The sequence below is a fragment of the Carcharhinus amblyrhynchos genome, chromosome 24 (assembly GCF_965287045.1).
Source record: "Carcharhinus amblyrhynchos chromosome 24, sCarAmb.v2.hapA, whole genome shotgun sequence".
Taxonomy (NCBI): domain Eukaryota; kingdom Metazoa; phylum Chordata; class Chondrichthyes; order Carcharhiniformes; family Carcharhinidae; genus Carcharhinus; species Carcharhinus amblyrhynchos.
In genome coordinates this window covers 13,156,069-13,177,427 of record NC_137347.1, presented here as the reverse complement: position 1 = coordinate 13,177,427, position 21,359 = coordinate 13,156,069, and the positions used below count along the sequence as shown (strand labels likewise).

General features: G+C 43.4%; 1 protein-coding gene across 2 annotated transcripts in view; it reads right to left on the bottom strand.

Annotated features, from left to right (window-relative positions):
- angpt2b (angiopoietin 2b) overlaps nucleotides 1-21,359 on the bottom strand; it is a 217,863-nt gene that overhangs the window by 83,115 nt on the left and 113,389 nt on the right. For both annotated transcript variants that reach the window (XM_080211209.1, XM_080211210.1), the window contains exon 7: nucleotides 9,066-9,167. In XM_080211209.1, the coding sequence (XP_080067335.1) occupies nucleotides 9,066-9,167 (102 nt within the window). The remainder of the gene's footprint in view (nucleotides 1-9,065; nucleotides 9,168-21,359) is intronic.

Below are 21,359 nucleotides of genomic sequence, written 5' to 3'. Positions count from 1 at the left end.
TCCCTTGATTCCCTTGTTAATCAAGAACCTATCTATCTTTGTCTTAAGGACACGCAATGACCTGGCCTCCACAGCCTTCTGCAGGAAAGAGTTCCACAGATTCACTGCTTTCTGGCTAAAGAAATTCCTCCTCATCTCTGTTTTAAAGGATCATCCCTTTAGCCTGAGGTTGTGCCCTCTGGTTCTAGTTTCTCCTACCAGTGGAAACATCCTCTCACATCCACTCTATCCAGGCCTCGCAGTATCCTGTAAGTTTCAATAAGATCCCACCTCATCCTTCTAAACGCCAATGAGTACAGATCCAGAGTCCTCAACCGTTCCTCGTATGGCAAGCTCTTCATTCCAGGGATCATTCTTGCGAACCTCCTCTGGACCCTTTCCAAGGCCAGCATATCCTTCCTTAAATGTGGGGCCCAAAACTGCTCACAATATGAATCAGAACCTTATACAGCCTCAGAAGGACATCCCTGTTCTTGTATTCTAGCCCTCTCAACATGAATGCTAACATTGCATTTGCCTTCCTAACTGCCGACTGAATGTGCACGTTAACCTTAAGAGAATCTTGAATGAGGACTTCAAAGTTCCTTTGTGTTTCTGATTTCTGAAGCATTTCCCCATTTAGAAAATATTCAATGCCTCCAAATTGACCCTTCCAACCACAACTATGTGGATTGTACAGCTGCACTTAGACACTGTGCTAAAGCTGGGGAATGGATTAATTAGTCTGCATCTTCAGCAAGTTTTTCTGGAGGACTTTCAGATTAAGTCCCGCAAATCTCCCTGCACACTCCTGCAGAGTGAGGGATAGACTCACACCAAACAGAAAACATATGCTTGTTATTCATCCTCTGCTGTACGGAAAGTGACCAAACACAACCATTTTCCCTCAGACTTGATGGGATTATTCTCCAATATTTATGGTGAGCTTTTTCAACTACCCAAGATATCCCTCAGCCGGTGAGGTACTTCTGAAGTGCAGTCACTGCTATTTCCTTGACACAGCAGTTAATATGTTCATAGCAGTTCCCCCCGCTCCCCCACCCCCCAGGGTTTCTCCCCCTACCCCCACACTAAAATAAAAATGAGATAAATGACCAAAACAAACACTGGTTTTCCTTCTTTCAGTGAGAGATAATTATTGGCTATGAAACCTGGGAACGCAAAAACACTGGAAGGTCTGCAGAAGTTAACATTTCAGTTGTGAGCCCTTCATGATAACAGGAAGACAATCTGATTAACAGTATTGTAGTGACTGCTCCCTTTAAGGGGTGTACATAGGGAGGGTCATGTGAAACGATTGCTCAGTGGGGAATGAGAGTGGGGAACACAATGCAGAACACAAGCTTTCGCAGCCAGACTAAGTCCCAGAGCTGGAAGTGTTAACATTGTGAAAGAACTTTGTATATTTATCTGCTTATAAATAAACTGTTATAGTTTGTTATCGAATACTTACAGTGCAGAAGGAGGCCAATTAGTCTGCACGGACTCTCCAAAAAGCATCTTCCCCCAGGCCCTCCTGTCCCTGTAACCCCATGCAAATAGCATAGCCAATCCACCTAACTGGCACATCTTTGGATTGTGGAAGGAAACCGGAGAACTCGGAGGAAACACACACAGACAATGGGAAAACGTACAGAATCCACAGACAGTAACCCAAGGCTAGAATTGAAGGTGGGTCCCTGGAGCTGTGAGACAGCAGTGCCACTCATCATACTAGCTGGTGGTCGCCAATCGTTGCAATTGCTACAAGTTTTTAAAATTGAACGGAACACAGGGGAACACACCTAGAAAACCTCCATTATTTTTCTGTTCCTTCCTAAAAGTTGTTCATTTGTATATTTTACAGTTCTGATGAAGGATCCACATTTTGACTCTTAGCTTGTTCACTTATGACCGAACCTGTTGAGTACTTCTGTTCTTATTTTATATTTGCAGACGGGGTGGGTGGCGGAGGATGCATTTTCCTGCTCTTCTGCAAATAGTGCATTTCCAAACAACTAGATCACATTGATCAAACCTTTATTCTAAAACATGGCACTGTCAACAACGCAGCACTGAGCTGTTAGCCCAGGTCATGTGCTCAAATCCTGAAATTCAGTTTGAATCCACAAGCTTCTGACTGACACCGAGGAGCCAACCTACTATTTTGTGAAAACGTTCCAAATCGTGCATCAGTTTCAGAACCTGTGTTTATATTTTTTGAAGTATTTTACTTTGAAAATAAAGATATAATGGTGCTATTAATTGTTGAATATTTGCCATTTTTAATTCATAGTATTATGACATTAATGTATCTTTAAGAGATTTTTAAAAAAATCATCATCTCTGTAGCTCTTGTAGTCAGTGAGAACTGCATGGGTGGCATGGTTACCACTGCTGCCTCACAGCGCCAGGGACCTGGGTTAGATTCCTAGCTCGGGTCACTGTCCCTGTGGAGTTTGCACGTTCTCCCCATGCCTGCGTTGGTGTCCTCCGGGTGCTCCAGTTTCCTACCACAGTCCAAAGATGTGTGGGTTAAGTGGATTGACCCATGCTAAATTGCCCCTTCATGTCAGGGGGACTAGCTAGGGTAAATGCATAGGGTTATGAGGATGGGGTCTGGGTGGGATTGTGGTTGGTGAAGAGTTGATGAGTTGAAAGGCCTCCTTCTGCACTGTAGGATTCTATGATCTATGATCAGTGTTTCTCAGCTCACTGTTTTAACTGATGTCATTATGTTGCCTGGCTGACTATGATGTGTGCTTTTATATCTGCTTAAGTTTGTGTTTACTCTGGGATTTGTTTTATGATCTTGCATTGTTAGGAGGGCATTCATGTGTTTTTGGACAGTTTTTCTTTCATTTTCAGTTTGGAGCTGCAGGTTTAAGTTTAGTTTTAGAAGGGATAATGAGCTAAAAAGAAATGTTTTCCTTCTCTCCATGTTGTTTTGAAAATGCTGTTATTTAGCTAAAAATACAAAGTTGTTTTCCTGAAGGGTGAAAATCTACTGTTGTTGGGGGCTGGACTCAGGTATATATATTATTGTGGGTGTTTTGTTTTCATTTATAATTGCTAGAAGTTATTGCTTTTTTTTCTCTATACATGTTAACTATATTCTTAAATATACTTTGTTTGGTAAAAGCTGCCTAGTGGGTCTTTTGAATCATACTTGAAATTTATCCGAGCCAAATTTAAGATGCAAACCTTATGATTCAGGCAGACTTCATAAAACACTTTGGTGTTTCTGACTGTAATAAGTCTTCGGAGGCAGAAGTCTCTTCACCAAAATCCCTTTATTTACAAACTCTAACAGCAGTACACAGAGTGCTAGTAGTTAGTAGTCTATCTCCAGGGGTGTCAGAAGAACTGACACGCCCAGTTAAGCACAGGCAAAGACTCCCTGATTGGCAGAATCAATCTGGATCCTTGATCAGGGAGTTCATTTTCCAATAGGGCAATCTCAATAGCCTGATTGAAATCATTACACTAACCTAAATCACAACAGTATGTTTAGACTTGTCATTGTGCTGGCTTTGAGAAATATAATGTTGAAACATCTAATGGATATTACACTCCAATGCTGAAGGATATGGAAGGATGTACAAGAAACAAAGGCACTGGTGAGTTAATTAAGTCTTCATCTTGAGCCAAGTAAACATGTTCGACAGCCAAGAGTTATTCCCTTCAGATGTGAATGCAGATCTGAATGCAAATACTATTCAGAATTGAAATAGTTTTCAGAAGCTTTCTCTAATCTTGAGTTTCTGCTTAAACACATTTACATATCATCAGATATATAAATAGCTATGGAGCAGCACAACGGAGCAACATTTTACAACCTTTTTTTGCATTTAAGAAATGTTCCTTAACATATTTAAGGGCAATAACTTGCTTTCGCTTTTTAAACTGGGCAGTCGACTCACTACCTGAGAATAATCCCACTGAAAATGGCTAGAAGTGATTGTACTGAAACATTTGCTCATTATGTTGATACACAGTAGTCACTTACTCTGTGAATTTGAAAGAAAAGTTACAAGCATTTAAAATGTGTCCCTTGAGCCTAAATTAATTAACAGCTTAAGTTTAAGAGCCTCGTCCAACATCTGCAAATGGATGCAATTAACAAAAACCTTCAACGATCATGAATTCAATCTAAGTGGCACTAGTTTTATGGGTGAGACAAGCTTCCAGCAAGATGTTTTTTTCCGACAAAAGACCAAGAACTTCAAGTGCAAACTATGTCCTGCGCAAAATGAAGTTCTACATTCTTACATAGAAAACAGAAACAGAAGTAGGCCATTCAGCCCTTTCAGCCTGCTCCATTATTCATTTTGACCATGGCTGATCACCAAATTTGATATCCTGGTCCTGTCTTCCCCCCATACCCTTCTGATCTCTTTCACCCCAAGAGCTATATCTAAATTTTTCATGAAATCACAATTTTAGCCTCAACTACTTGGTGTGCTACTGAATTTCACACATGCACCACTCAAAAGATGGAACTGTTTTTCAGAAGAGTAGAGGAGTAATCTCTGGTGAACTGGCTATATGTATCCCTCGGTCAACATCAAAAAAAAGTCTGATTGCTGTTTGGGGAGCTTGCAATGTTCAAATTGGCTGCTATGTTTTCTACATTATATCAGTGACCATATTTCAAGTATATAGGCTGTAAAGTGCTTTGGGATATCCTGTGGTTATGAAAGGTGCATTCTTTCACATCCAGTGATCAAATAATGATAATACCTAATGGACTTCACTGATATTGAAGCCAGCAAACTTCTAAGGTTCAGTTTACACAATGTTCACTATGTAAAAATTTAAAGTTTGTTTATTAGTCACAAGTAAGGCTTACATTAACACCGCAATGAAGTTATTGTGAAATTCCCCTAGTCGTCACACTCCAGTGCCTGTTCCGTCCCTGCACCTAACCAGCATTTCTTTCAAACTGTGGGAGGAAACCGGAGCACCCAGAGGAAACCCACGCAGACATGGAGACAACATGCAGACTCGACGCAGACAGCAACCCAAGCTAGGAATCAAACCCGGGTCCCTGGCACTGTGAAACAGCAGTTCTAACCATGGTGCCACATGCCATTCTCTGTGTTGAATGAACTTACTTATTGGGTTGAGAAATCAATGCTGCCTCACTCTTCCTCAGGCGCCACAACAGTGCAGGCAATGAGTGAGCAAGTGACATATTGGAATGGGTGTTGATTCTGCTGTCCGATAAGATTAGGCAGGATGGATTCAGAAAGTACGTTCCTGATGACGGAGGAGTGCAGAACTCAGGATCATATTTTAAGGATAAGGGGTAAACCTTCTAGGATTGAGGTGAGGAGAAATTTCTTCACCCAGTGAGTGGTGACTATGTGAAATTCACTACCACAGAGGCCAAAACATTGTGTGATTTCAAGAAAAAATTAGATATAGCTCTTGAGATCAAAGGGCTATGGGGGGAAGGTAGGACCAAGATATTGAATTTGATGATGAGCCATGGTCAAAATGAATGGTGAAGTAGGCTCGAAGGGCCAAATGGCCTCCTCCTGTTTCCATGTTCTATGTAAGATTGTAGAAATTCAATTTGCGCAGGACATAGTTTACACTTGAAGTTCCCTGGTCTTTTGCACTGACTTGGCTAATCACAGTGGAAAGCCCAGCCCATGTGTTAGTCAAGAATGTCGCAGAGTATCATTTCCATTAATGTGACATATTTCACCTCTCCTGATGTCGGCTTCCTTTGCTTGATATCAATTTACTTTGTCTGATTACACTTGTGAAGTGCCTTTTGTACATTTTAGTAGACAGACCTTTCATATCACTGAAAGCTGCTGTTAAGCATATCGCACTGATGCAGCATAATTGAATATTAAAAGGAGCCCCACTTCTTCTCAGTTGAGTTTTAGTTTATTGTACTGTTCTTTATTTGCTTAACATGGATTAATCTATTGTGTCCACCTATGTCCAAAGTATGTTAAAATGTCTGCCTTACTCCTCTCTTGCGTGTCAAGAGGGACAAAAAGATTACTCACACACATCGGTCGGAATTCTCCGGCCATTCACGCCAACGGGATTCTCCTGTCCTGCCAGTGTGGGGTGACATCAATGGGAATTCCCATTGACACTGACGGGAATAGAAAATCCCACTGCTAGCAAACAATGCACCACCTCCCACCAGCAGGAAACGTGCAGGTGGAAGGCCGGAGAATTTCACCCACAGCCTCCAAGCTCTTTCCTTAGTGCAATCGTTTTGTCATTCTGACCAATACCACTATTCTTTGGAGAAATGCCTTTGTGTGTGTTTGTCTGTTCTGTGCTGTGTCTTGCCAGAGTCATATTGTGTGACTTCTGGTGTTATTCCTTTGTGAGTAAAAGATTGAGGCAGATGCCATTTTACCCATCACATGCTGCAACTATGCCATTGCTTCTCAGGCTCCTCCTAAATGGTAGATACAAAGCTTGTCATTTTCCCTGCAGCCTCCCTTGTGTTTAATTACTACTCATATCCACAATGTCACAAGATACTTATGGAGAAGGAACGTAATGCAGCCTAACTTAATTAATGCATCTTGACGAATTTCCCCCCCTATGTCATTGTGCATTTAATTTTTAGTTATGCACCACCACCACCACTTCTGAACTGATTATGTCCAGGCAGTCCTTCATATCTGAAGGCAACAAACATTGGCTTGTTTGTCTAGTTAGAAGGCACAGCAATGCTGGGACAAAGGTGGGAGAGGAGAGCAAAATGGCAGTGACTCACAAAAGCTTAAATTGGCACACCATTTCTGTTTCACCTGGCTACACAACTACTTTCTCAATCACTTCCCTCCTGATCTCTGCTCCAGTAAACCTGCTCTGCTGCTACCCTTTAAGGATCAATGATCTTCAAGTCCTCTTCCGCAGCTCACCATTGGATGCCCGCAGCTCACAAACCCAATGACAATGAGACCCAAGGTCCAAAATTAAGTAAGCCTCAGGTATTCAGGGATTTTTTTCCTAAGCATCTGGTACCATGATGATTCACTTGTTCTAAACATTTTCAGCTTACCATCTCACTTTATTCTTTTTTAATTGATTTACTGGGATGTGAGCCATCATTTATTGTCCATGCTTAACAGCCCTTGAGAAGGAGGTGATGAACTACCTTCTTGAACCGCTGCAGCCCATGTGGTGTAGATGCACTCGCAGTGCTGTTGGAGAAGAACATTCAAGATTTTGATCCAGAATCCCTGACTTTTCTCCTGGCAGTATTCTTTGTGGAAAGGAATGAGGGGCTCATTATTCATGCACTTCTTCTCAATATTTTGAGGATGTTAACATACAGTATATTCCTCCCACTCTGCTCAACCTCAGCTTCCAGCCTATTTGCAACTTCTAATACTCTCACTGTTTCTCTGAAAATCTGTTATTACTGTGGCACTGAGTGTGCATTTAGTTATCATTTCCAATACGTCAAACTGTCAAGTCTCTTACTTTGTTCATTTTCCTTCCTCCGACAAACACTTAGATTATTAAACAGAACTTGCTGTCAGCCACTCATGCATTCTGAATGTTCCTACTCTTTGTCCTATTGGTTTCAATCTTGGCCTAGGGTGTTTTTTGTTTCATAGAAGTATAGATACCTAAGCGATGCAAAGAAGTAGAGAGCAATCTTTTGGCCTGTATCTTCTGGTTTCTGGATAGTTGGAAGCTGGACTTACTCTGCGCTACAAGAACCCTCAGCAGTTCCAATGTAGTGGTTCCATGAGAATTTCCCAGAAAGTTTGAACTTTGGATGGGTAATTCCCCTGGACCATCAGCAAAGATTTCTAACTTTTCAGTTAAAGTCAGAGGGTGGAATCGTAGCAGCAGGACAGGACCATGCAAAGGTCAGTTGACCTTGGATTGGATTTTCTGTTCTTGGATTGAGCGCAACTGGAAAATCCCGTTCAGTGACTTTAGAGAGTTTGAAGTTACTTACCTGATTTGTTACCCAGGAAATTTTAGGCAGGGAAAATCCTCATACAACTTCTGGGTAACAATGCAAGTGAATTAATCAATCACATTGATCCTCCAATTCCTATCAACTTCCCCCTCACCTGATCCAGCTCTTCCCCAACTCCCAACTGCCCCCCAAATGCCCTGACTCTCCCCCCATCCAACCTGACTTGCCCCCAACACATGGCTACCTCCACACCTACCTGACTACTCCTGACTTACCCGAACCCTCAATTCCCTACCACTCTTTGATCTGACGTCATCACGCTACCCACTAACCACTCCACCTAGCTGTGACCTTACCCCCATAACCCATTTACATTACTCACCCAACTTTCTTGCCCATATCCCTGGCCCACCCCACCTCCTTACACAGTTATGGGGTGGCACAATGGCACAGTGGTTAGCATTGCTCCCCCACAGCTCCAGGGACCCCGGTTCATTTACCAGTTTGGATCACTGTATGTGTGGAGTTTGCATGTTCTCCCAGTGTTTGCGTGGGTTTCCTCCTTGTGCTCTGGTTTCCTCCCACAGTCTGAAAGATATGCCGGTTAGGTGCATTGACCCAAACAGGTGCCGGAATGGCAACTAGGGGAATTTTACAGTAACTTGTTAATGTAAACCTTACTTGTGACTAATAAATTAACTTTAACTTTTATGTTACACATCCTACTCACTTTCGTCATGTGCATTCTCTTCATAGTTTTTCAAAGCCTTGGGACATTTAAAATCTTACCAGAATAAATCAATGAGTTCTATACAAAGGGGCCATGGCTTTCCTGCAGATTTTCTCTGCCAATTTTTCCTGTACTGACTGAATTTTGTAAGATTCTCCATTGGAAGGTGGCCCTAAAAAACTGGAGGAAGCAACTGAGAGAATCTACACAGAAGCCACGCTCTTTATTCTCCGTGCAATCTCCCTTGTGTTTAAATTACCACTCATCTCCATAAAATCACAAGATACTTGTGGAGAAGGAATGTGATTCAGCTTCACTTAATTAGGAAATAGGTCTTCGGACCCTGTGCGTAAGATTTGGGTCAACGCTGATCAGATTTTACTTTCAATTTAGAAAAGTTTGTGTTTTGACCAAAAGCGAAATGTTTCTTACCAGTTTGTATTCCTTCCAGTCGCGGTGAAAGTCTACATTTCCATTCTCGCGATGTTGGAAAATTGTCCATCCACCTCCATTGATCTCCATATGACAGAACACCTACAGAAAAGACATGGGAGGTTGTGATTCAAATAATTTTGATTTGCATTTAAGAAGGAGTCTTTTTTTAATTGCTTTCTCAGCACATCCTTTACTCTGCTGGTCCCAAGAGCAGAATTAAGGCAGACTGCTTTTTACTTTCAACATCTTTATCATGCATTCCCATCGACTTTGACAAGAGCTTTGGCTAATCGTTTGTTAACTTCATCATGATGCTTGGTAAGATTATCTGGAATCAGGTTCTTCTGAACTGAGTTTTCCCCAAACAGCAAAATACAACATGGAAAAAATTGAGCAGCAAAAATGGTTTTATTTCAATTGGTTGGCATGGAGGGACCAATAATCTGTCCTGATCCTTCCATGCTGAAGCTATAGTTAACAAAGACCACCGCATGATATCACAAAGGATCATGAACGAAGCCCAGTCCATCACGTAAACCAGCCTCCCATCCATTGACTCCATCTATATTTCCCACTGCCTCAGAAAAGCAGCCAGCATAATCAAAGATCCCACGCACCCTGGACATAATCTCTTCCACCTTCTTCCGTCGTGAAAAAGATACAAGTGTCTGAGATCAAATACCAACAGACTCAAGAACAGCTTCTTCCCTGCTGCTATTAGACATTTGAATGGACCTACCTCACATTAAGTTGATCTTTCGCTACACCCTAGTTAAGAATGTAACACTATATTCTGCACCCTCTCCTTTCCTTCTCTGGTATGCTTTGTCTGTGTAGCGTGCAAGAAACAATACATTTCACGTATACTCATACATATGACAATAATAAATCAAATCAAATCAGTGCTTCATCCCATTTCTATTCACTTTTATGTCAGATCATCATGTAATTATTGTGATATATCTCAGGGCAGGTGCTCTGCTTATTTCTCCCAGCTTTGCTGTCTGTGGTTCCTCTTTAGTTGCTCATAGGAATCTTCTGTTTTTAATTTCAGTTAGCAATGTGCAAGATGTCTAAAGAAAATAAAGTACATGAAGGGTTTTCTATCATCTTCCCGATTTGTGCTTAAAGGAAATGCAAGTTCTATTCCTGAAGGATCGGCCAACTGTAACAGCCGAGTTTCTAGCCCTTTCATTGAATACTCAGTTGGTTTCAATGTTGGCCATGACTCATAACCCTGAAGCATGTGACCTTTAGCTGGTCTAAAGTTTAAGTTTATTTATTAGTGTCACAAGTAGGCTCACATTAACACTGCGATGAAGTTACTGTGAAAATTCCCTAAGTCCACACACTCTGGCGTCTGTTTTGGTACACTGAGGGAAACTTTAGCATGGTCAATGCACCGCACCAGCATGTCTTTCAGACTTGTGAGAGGAAACTGGAGTACCCAGAGCAAATCCATGCAGACAAGGGGAGAATGCGCAAACTGCACAGAGGTTGACCCAAGCTGGGATTGAATCCGAGTCTCTGACACTGTGAGGCAGCAGTGCTAAGCACTGCTGCCACTGTGCCACCCTTCTTGGGTGACTCGCAAAAGTGCAAGGATGACTGTGCCCCAAGAGCTCAAATGACACAAATCAAAATTATTGCCAAAAGAATGTTAAAAACAAACAAATCTATTATCAGACTAAAATTGTAACTATTATAATGATCATTGTTATGAAGTAGCGCACTGCCTACGATGTCTCACTAATATTGTCTCAATTTAACATTATGGTGCAGTGGTGTCTTTTGAGATGTAGCAGAGGGCTGACAGAAACCAAATGTTCCACAACAGCAAGATCTATTACAATCTGCTGAAAGTCTGGGCCTCCAGCTCACTCATATTTTTAATCGCAATTGTGCTATTCAAGATTTTAATCTAGTTATGCTTTCTCTTACTGCTCACCAATTTTTCATTTTTTGTTCACTCACTCAAGAAGAAATTCCTATTGAAGATATGCCTTAAGAACCTTAGACCAGATCCCAAGTTTTTGCTAAGATCCAGTTGGGGACCAATGACATTTTGTTTAAAGTTGACACAGATCAAGATTCAAGACATTGGCTCAAGATCTCTGTTCAAGATCAGTAGAGGGGTTGGCAGAAGAAGCCAGTCTCTCTCCAGTTCTTTTCTTTTCACTTTTGTAATGATTTAATTTTAAGTTTCATTCAATAAAAAAAATCATTTAAACTCTGTACCCAGTGTCACCTTCACCTATTCAAAGGGATGAATGGATCCGACACCATCTGTCATCTTCTCAGCTACCCGGGACTTCTCCTGAGCCCTAACTGCAAAGAACTATCAAACAATTCCCGGGAATTCTCCCAAACCTCCTCCACACAGAGTCAGCTAACAACAATTACTTCACCCAAAGGTTGCTAAGGTTGGTTTTCTTCTCAGCCTGATCTTTTCCCCTGCTGTAGAACACTCAGTTGGAATCTTAGGATCATAGCATCTTCAGTGGAGGAGGCCCATCAAGCCTGCACTGACAACAATCGCACCCAGGTCCTAACCCCATTACCCCACACATTTACCCTCCTAGTGCCCCTGACACTAAGGGGCCAATCAACCTATCATGGCCAATCAACCTGCACGTTGTTGGAGTGTAGGAGGAAACTGGAGCACGCGGAGGAAACCCACGCAAGGAACAAAGAACAGTACAGCACAGGAACAGGCCCTTCAGCCCTCCAAGTTAGCACCGGTCACATTTACCTATCTAAACCAACTGCTTATATCCCTTTATTCCCCATTTGTTCATATGCCTATCAAGATAAGTCTTAAATGTGGCTAACGTACCTACCTCAACCACCTCACTTGGCAGTGCATTCGAGGCCCCCACCACCTTCTGTGTAAAAAACTGCCCCTGCACATCTCCACTGAACCTTCCCCCCTTTATGTTGAACTTGTTCCCCCTTGTAATTTCCGCCCTGCGAAAAATCTCCAACGGTTCACCTTATCTATACCCCTCATAATTTTATAAACTTCTATCAGGTCGCCCCTCAGCCTTTGTCTTTTCAGGGAGAACAATCCCAGTTTATTCAATCTCTTCTATGGTATTAGCTACCCTCCATACCAAGCAACATCCTGGTAAGCCTTTTCCATACTCTCTCCAAAACCTCCATGTCCTTCTGGTAGTGTGGTGACAAGAATTGGATACAGCAATCCAAATACAGCCGAACCCATGTCTTATACAACTGTAACATAATTTGCCAACTTTTATCATCGATGCCCTGTCCGATGAAGGCACGCACGTCGTAAGCTTTCTTCACCACCTATCCACCTGTACTGCCATGTTTAAGAATGGGTGGAGCTGCACACCCAGATCCCTCTGTATGTCTGTGCTCCTAATGGTTCAGCCATTCATTTTATAGCTTACATGAATCGGGAATCAATCAAAATATATCACCTCGCACTTGCCCAGATTAAATTGCATCTGCCATTGCGCCTCCCAATTTTCCAGCCTATCGATATCCTGCTGAATTGCCTGGTAACCTTCATTATTATCTGCTTGAAGATTGCCAGAGACTTCAGCAGGATATGGATAAGCCGGAAAATTGGCTGAACACAGGGAGAACATGCAAACTCTGCATAGACAGTGATCCAAGCCGGGAATCAAACCCAGGTCCTTGGCGCTGTGAGGTAGCAATGCTAACCGTGCCATCCTTCATCAGCTAATACACAGATAAGTTGAAAACCGAGAACTTTCTTAAGCTCCACTCATCTCCTTGATGACAAAGCTTTACAGGAGTCCTGGATGCTTTTAGAATTAATTAAAATAGAATTAAATAACTCTGCTGCTTTCCTTCAGAAGCAGTATTCACACTTTTCCTCCAGCTAAGTAAGTCCACCTGCTGTTTTATGATTTTGCCTTTCAAGTTGCTAACTCCTAGAGTCAAAATTACCCTCGCCTTTTAAGCAGATTGGTCTTCAAGCTGCTTTCATTGTATTTATCCCATTTTCTACAGTTAACTTTAATCTTAACAGAACTAAAAATGATCACGAAAGTATTATTATGAGTCAGAGAATCCCTACAGTGCAGAAGAGGCCATTTGGCTTATTGAATCTGCTCAGACTCTCTGACAGAGTATCTTACCCAGGCCTTATCACCTGCCCTGTACCCGTAATCCCATACATTTCCCATGGCCAATCGAGATATCACAGAAAAATTTTACCATGGCCAATTCACCTAACCTGCACATTTTTGGACTGTGGGAGGAAACTAGAGTACCCAGGAGGAACCCATGCAGACACGGGGAGAATGTGCAAACTCCTCTCAGACAGGGATTGAACCTGGGCTGCTGGAGCTCTGAGACAGCAGTGCTAAACACTGTGTCACCCTTAATCATGAGTGAGATGTGTATACCACATGGGGCAGGATTTTCCCCATTGCACTAACTGTGACAGCAGGTGTGAAAAATGGCGCTCTACCCGTGGGTGGCAATGTTGGTTGAGCTATATTGTCCACTCCCCACCGCATTACTTATCCATGCACAGGAATACTCTTGGCTCCATGTTTAAAGTACAGCTGCACACAGCCTTCTCAATGTAAACAGCCCAGCTCTGCTCCACTGAAAACATGGCCCAGAAATCCAAAAGAATGACATTTTCCAAATTCAGTGACCCCTTACTAGGCTAACTTGCTGGACACTTTCATGGCCTGCAGCACGCCCTTCATATGCTCGAGTTGCAGGAGGCCTAAGAGGGGAGGCTAGCACAACGGTATTGTCACTGCCTTAGTTATCCAGGGACTTAAGGTTATGCTCTGGGGACTCGGGTCAAATCCCACCACGTCAGATGGTGAAATTTTAATTCAATTAACAAAATCTAGAATAAAAGTCTAAATGATGACCATGAAATATTGTCGATTGTCATATAAACCTATCTGGTTCACTAATGTCCTTTAGGGAAGGAAATTTGTCGTCCTTATCTGGTCTGGCCTACGTGTGACTTCAGAGCCACAGCAATGTGGTTGACTGTTGACTTCCCCCTTAAGGGCAATTAGGGTTGGGCCATAAATGCTGGCCCAGCTAGAGACACCCACATTCCGTAGGAGAGTCAATTAAAAAAATGTTATTAATCCAGGAAACCAGACCATGTGGAGGAAACCGGTACAGACATGGGGAAAATGTACAAACTTCACACAGACAGTGACCGCAGCCAGGGGATCAAACCCAGATCATTGGAGCTGTGAGGAGCAGTGCTAACCACTGCGCCACCGTGTCACCACAGATTCCAACGGGTGATGGAAGATTTCATCCATCTTCAATCTGAGATGATAGCAATGTACCAAGGTCAACACTAATACATAGTGAGTTCCTCAGAAGAGCTTGATCCAGTCGTGCGCTTGTGCAGGAGCTGTACTCTATCATTGTGGCCCTTCGAGGCATCGATCAGTGGTCAAATGAGAGAGCAGGAGGCGAGAGGGAGAGGCAGGGGAGAGGACAGGGGAGTGTGAGGGGCACCATGATCGAACTCCAGCTGCTCCATATTCTCAAGGAGTTAGTCAGACACCTTCGGCACCCTCAGGTATGTTGACCAGCACATCTGTACCACAGGACCATCCACCCAGGTGATGCTGGGAGAGTCCAGCCGATCCAAATCCCTTCTTCCTGTGACCTCATAACCTCCATTTCCACAGGCCAAAGGTGATGCAGTGGCCCCACAGCAGGACATCCAAAGCAGGCTTCTAAGTCTTAACCCTCCAAGGGATGCCTGCCAAGTGGGAGCAGGGAATGACAGCCAGAAGCTTGCCTCCATCTCTGTTGTGGATATTAGGGAAGCACCAAGACATAATGGCAGGGTAAGGAAAATTTAAAAGATTTAGAAAGGCAACAGCGGGACAGATTTCATAGCATACATCTAATGTTCACAAATGTAAATAGAATGGCATTCATTTCACATCTCCTCTTGTGTATGATGGACCTTTTTATGATGTGCTGTGTTGCTGTCAATCAGGTGTGTTCCCATGGTGCCTCCTCCCACTTGGTACGTCCGTCACCATCATGGTCTCTCAGTGATGGTGTGTTTCTGTATCACCACAGTGTGTGGCCCTCTTCCAAATCATTGCTGACATCAGTGACGTTGTGACATGAATGTTAAACGCACTTGTCAAGTGAAACTTATTCATGTGATTAGCAGGGTCATGTCATGTTAATTCTTGATTCTGTAAGGTCGAGGCAGTGGTGTTCTCTTATTTTCTCTGCATTCTTAAAAGATGAAGGTGTAGTGTACAAGGAGAGCTATGTTCACAGATAGGGGAGGATCATTGTGCATCCTGCCTCCCAGCAGGGATTTCATGCTATAAGCCCAAACTCAGTGCTTATGTACGCTGCTATCAGCCAATCAGCTTTTTTAACTTTAAGAGTGTACATTGCCTAAGCTTTCCAATAAGTAACAAAGCTTTCTGCTGTAATATTGTCCTGGTGCTCAAACGTCCAACACCGAGCATCTCTCATCTTGTGGGGACCAGACTTTTATCACAAACTAGGGATGCAGCATTGTGCGTGCCCTCACGTGAGCACCCACTGAGGTCACTGATGCAAATTCCAAATGGAACAGCATGGTTGGCACTGCTGCCTCACAGCGCCAGGGATTTGGGTCCAATTCCAGCTTCGGGTCACTCTCTGTGTAGAATTTGCAAATTCTTCCTGTGTCTGTATGAGTTTCCTCAGGCTGCTCCAGTTTTCTCCCACAGTCCAAAAATGTGCGGGTTAGATTGATTGGCCATGCTAAATTGCTCCTTAGTGTCAGAGGGATTAGCAGGGTAAACACATGTCGTTATGGGGATAGGGCCTGGTTGGGATTGTGGTCAGTGCAGACTCGATGGACTGAATGGCCTCCTTCTGCACTGTAGGAATTCTATGATTCTATAATTTCTGGCAGGCACGCTTTGAGCATGCCTGGAAAGTGCACATCTTTGCTTTAGACAATGTGAAAGGCAGCAATGGGTTGGGCGTAAGGATATACTGAAACTGAAGTGAGCCCTATAGTCACAATGATACATGCCCTTGAGGGCTTCATGGTTTCCAAGCAATTTGGATTTCCTCAGGGCTAAGGCTGGCACAAGAACACAATATCTGTATTAAAGAGGAGTCATTTTAATATCTGGCACGCCAGGGTTTGATGTCGTACTCAGGTGCTCCTCAGTCATATTAAGCTGAGGGTAAATGCGGCCCAGGATCCCAAACCTGGAGTGCCTGATGTCAATTACACCACATTTAACTGAGTCATCTTTAAATGGATACTAAGCTGCAGAACATCATCGGCCGCCTTGTCCTAAATGTGAATTATTTGATTCACCTTCGATATTGCAGAGTGCATCATTCCACTGTTTGAGATTAATCTCTTTAAGGAGCCTGAAGGTACACAGCTTCGAATCCACTGAGGATCCTGCAAGACCTCCTGCCCCTCGTCAGGTCCCATTGTAACTGGGATGCTGGAGAGACCTTGAAGCGGCAGCACCTTCTGATGTCTGGGACACCCTCTTGCAGCTAACATCTCATCTCAGCAGGGACACATGCTGCTGAGGCTTCATCATTCCACAAAGGTTCAGGACAATGTGAGCCTGGTGTGCAACTAAACACTCTCATACTGCAGTGCATGAGTGCAAGAGTAGTGTTCATGCTGCCCATGATGGAGGGCACTTGCCCAAGGGGGACCCCTGCAACTCTGCTCTTAGCCTTTAGGGTCTTATTCCTCCAGTTGGTGAGTCTACCACCTCTGTCGCAATCTTTTTCTGCACCTCTCTTGCCTGTAAGCAATAAAGCAGGCAGTGATAAATCCAAGCACCATGCTCCTGACTGTCTCCTCTCTTCAGTATCAGTGAGACAGAAAGAAATCCCACAACACCAGCTTAAAATCCAAACAGGTTTATTTGTAGTAAAAGCCACAAGCTTTCAGGGCAGCCTGTCCCTTTGTCAGGTGGCTGGGAGTCCTGATCACAAACAGGACACAAAGACACAAACTCAATTTACATGCATAATGATTGGAATGTGAGTCTTTGTGGCTTTGTATCCTGTTTGTGATCAGAACTCCCAGCCACCTGATGAAGGGACAGTCTGTCCCAAAAGCTTGCAGCTTTTGCTAGAAATAAACCTGTTTGGACTTTAAGCTGGTGTTGTGGGATTTCTTTCTGTTTTATCCCAGTCCAGTGTCAGTATCTCCACATCATGACGTATCAGTGAGAAACAGGAATAAGCATAGTCTCCATTCTGTCAATGAATGTGGGCTAAAGGGCTTTGTTCCCACATTGGAAAGTACTGGCCCCTGAAATGATGGCCAATGTGGGATGTGGATAAAGGTTGATGTAAGACTGATTTTTAACCTTCTCGCGATCTATATCCACTCCCATCCACCACGGCACCCATTATAAACAGGAGTGGAAAATCCAGGCAATGAAAGCAACATGTACTGGACAAGAGTTTACATTTGCAATTCTGCCTGCAGGAATTGATACAACTTTATTCTGCTTCAGTAAAGAGTATAGGATTGATTTATGAGCATTTGTGCTGATCTCCTGTGTTCCCAGCACTAATTAATGGAACAATGTGGGAGATCTGCTGTAAATATAGGTTGTCCATCTGTTTTCCCATTATATTTGGAGGTCTTGTGGTGCAGTTGTTCATGTCTAGCCTTCGAGCTAGGAACCCATGTTAGAGTCCCACCCCACTACCAATGTTCCAAATAAAGCAGGAGTAGGCCTTTTGGCTGCTCCAGTTGAATATTAACCTGGAAATCCCTCCAACACGGGCCAAAGGCAGGTGGTAAAAGCGGAGAGATTCTTGGCTAGCCATGTGATAGAAAGGATGTCAGAACGGCTAAGGCACAGGGGCACAGTGGTTAGCACTGCTGTCTCACAGTGCCAGTGCCCAGGTCTGGGTCACTGTCTATGTGGAATTTGCACATTCTCCCCAAGCATGCATGGATTTCCTCTGGGTGCTCCAATTTCCTCCCACAGTCCAAAAATGTGTGTGTTAGTTGGATTGGTAATACCAAATTGCTCTTTAGTGTCGGGGGGACAAGCTAGGGTAAATGCATGGAGTTGTGGCTTTTGGAACTGGGTGGGATTGGTGCAGACTTAAAGGGCTGAATGGCCACCTTCCGCACTGTAGGAATTCAATGGTTCTACTATTCTATCCACAGCTCCAGATACAAATGCGTTGTCACAACAACTTGGACACCCTGAGTGAATTTTAATGCACTTAATCCCTTCATTAGTCGGTGTTAGCTGTTGCTCAGTGATCACAATCACATCTTTGGGGACTTGAGCACATAATTCAGCCCAACACTTCAGCACTGAAATTTTGTTCCACTCTCAATGAGATGTGATCGCTTCTGCCTTCATAGATTGGCCATAAAGATTCAATGGCACTATTTGAAGAACAGCAGGGAATTCTCGGCATTGTCCTTGCCAACAATAATCACTCAACCAAAATCACTCTCACAAATGATCTGGTCGTAATCATGTCACCATTTTTTTCGGACATTGCACAAATTGCTTCCTGTCTTTTTTCTCTGAAAATATAATAGTGTTAACACCAATTGGCTGTAAGGTGCTTTGGTACATGAAAGATGCTATATGACTGCAAGTCTTTCCTTTAAAGTGTATTTATTAGTGTCACAAGTAGTCTTACATTAACACTACAATGAAGTTACTGTGAAAATCCCTTAGTCACCACACTCCAGCACCTGTTCAGGTACACTGAGGGAGAATTTAGCATGGCCAATGCATTTAACCAGAATGTAATTTGGACTGTGGGAGGAAATCGGAGCACCTGGGGAAATTCACGCAAACATGGGGAGAACATGCAGACTCTGCACAGACAGTGAACCAAGCTGGGAACCAAACCCAGGTATCTGGCACTGTGAGGTTACAGTGCTAACCACTGTGTCACCCTATTGGGAGTACTTGAGGTATTGTGTTATAAAGCAGTGTTAGCGCACTGTCACGCTGCTGTTGTGAACAGAACAGAATATGGTTTAAACGGCATCGCTGTTCTCCAGTGCTCCTATAATTAGTCAGAGGAGGATTGTGAGATGTGTTGTAAACAGCCTTAATGCTGTCTCCTGTCCCTGTCATTAGCCAACGAATGCGGCAAAGTTACGGTGGAAACAGCATTAATGCTCACTCATGAATCTCTGTTAGACAGCGGAAAAGTTCAAAATGAATTAACAGAATTACTGCTCTCCTGTGTTGCCTCACCATTAGTCAGAACAGAACTGTGGAGTGAAGCAGTATAAATTGTTTTTACAGCTGCAGAAGGAGAATCAGTGTTCAGGAAAGTTAATTTGTTTTTTCTCGTCAATGCATGTTCTTGAGACTGGTAATCAGTGCTTATTGGTTAATGGACTCAAAGCACTAAATTTTCCTTCTTTTCAGTTTGGCATCCCTTTTATCTGTTACCTGAGGTGACCTCATGGGAATGTTCACTTTATTACCCATAATTACTTAATAAGCTGTCAAGTTAGGAGCTGTAGGAGGCATTCAAGCACTGTTGTACTGTACTGCACATGCAGTATGATGCAGCCTTTTTATGACTACGATAATTGTGAAACCCAATTTAGTTTTCTTCCACTGACTGAACTGAATATGCATTGTTACATAAATAATTTGCAAGCTCGGCCTTCAAGTAAGCTTTGGTTCAGTCTTGAGCATTTCACCAGACTTTAGCAGTAATAGTGATCGACTTGATCTGAGCACTTCTCCAAGCCTCGCGGTCTTGCATTCAAAGAACAAAGAAAAATACAGCCCAGGAACAGGGCCTTTGACCCTCCAAACCGTGCCGATCATGATGCCCTCCAGTTGCATGTAGGAGCCTCCCTTCCTCAATTTCAGGTTGACTATCTTCATTTATACTCTTCCTTCCTCTTGGCCTACATCCCCCCACTCTACCCTCGGTCATCTCTTTCAGCAGGTTCCCACGCCTTTTTGCCATAATGTTCACTATCTTAAGTTATGATTCTCATCAAGAAGGCCAACCTGGAAATCCCCTCCCACACAGGATTTCAATGCAAATTCCACCAGAACAAATGGATGGGGAATCAGCGGGCAAGATAAGCAAGTACCTGTCTCAAACCCAACCCAAGAGCTGCCTGGTTTCAACCTTCCAAAATAAGAGTGCTCCATCCTCAATAGTAAGAAGTCTCACAACACCAGACTAAAGTCCAACAGGTTTATTTGGAATCGTGAGCTTTCGGAGCTCTGATCCTTCCCTGGATGATCATCACCTAATGAAGGAGCAGCGCTCCAAAAGCTTGTGATTCCAAATAAACCTGTCGGACTTTAACCTCATGTTGTGAGACTTCTTACTGTGCCCATCCCAGTCCAACACTGGCATCACCACATCATCCTCAACAGGTTCAGGACTAACCATGGCCCCTGTTTAGTCCACCTCCACAGATGGGGCATTAGTGCCAACCCCCTTTATATACCTGTGGGACAGGGAAACCATGCATTACATCATAGAAGGGTATCCGATTCACAGACCCAGTGGAGGCAGATCCACACAGCAGGACTGAAAGAAACGGCACTTTGCATTTCTAAAATAAAATACTGCATCCTGAGAATGATTTCATTTCTCTTGGGTTCTCCAGCCAAATGACCTGCTCCATCTTTCTCCAGAAGGGTGTCTTCAGGCTCTCCTGTTATTTCCCTCAATGCTGGAGCTGGCTTCATGTTATTCAATTCGACATCTTGGATTAAAATTGCCAGCACGTTTCCAATAGGAAAGCACACCAATATATTAACCTGGCACATGGCACAGTGGTTAGCACTGCTGCCTCACAGCGCCAGGGATTCGGGTTTGATTCTCAGCTTGGATCACTGTCTGTGCGGAGTTTGCACATTCTCCCCATGTCTGCGTGGGTTTCCTCCGGGTGCTTCAGTTTCCTCCCACACCCAAAGCAGGATGTGCAGCTAGGTGGACTGGCCATGCTAAATTAGCCCTTAGTGTCACCAGGACGAGCTAGGGTAAATGCATTGGGTTATGGGGATAGGGCCTGGGTCAGATTGTAGTCGGTGGGCCAGATGACCTCCTTCTGCACTGCTGGATTCTATAACTCTATGAGAACCACATTTCTCAACTAGCTAGCCTTTGGATGTTTAGTATCCTGGTGTGATCAGCAAAAAAACCCCACAAATTTCACTTGAAGTGATATGCTGGGAGTGTGCGACTCACCACATTGCGAGTGAAAACCATAGAAAACAAAAGCATCACTGACTCAATCCTTTCTGCTCTTCCTCAAGATAAGTT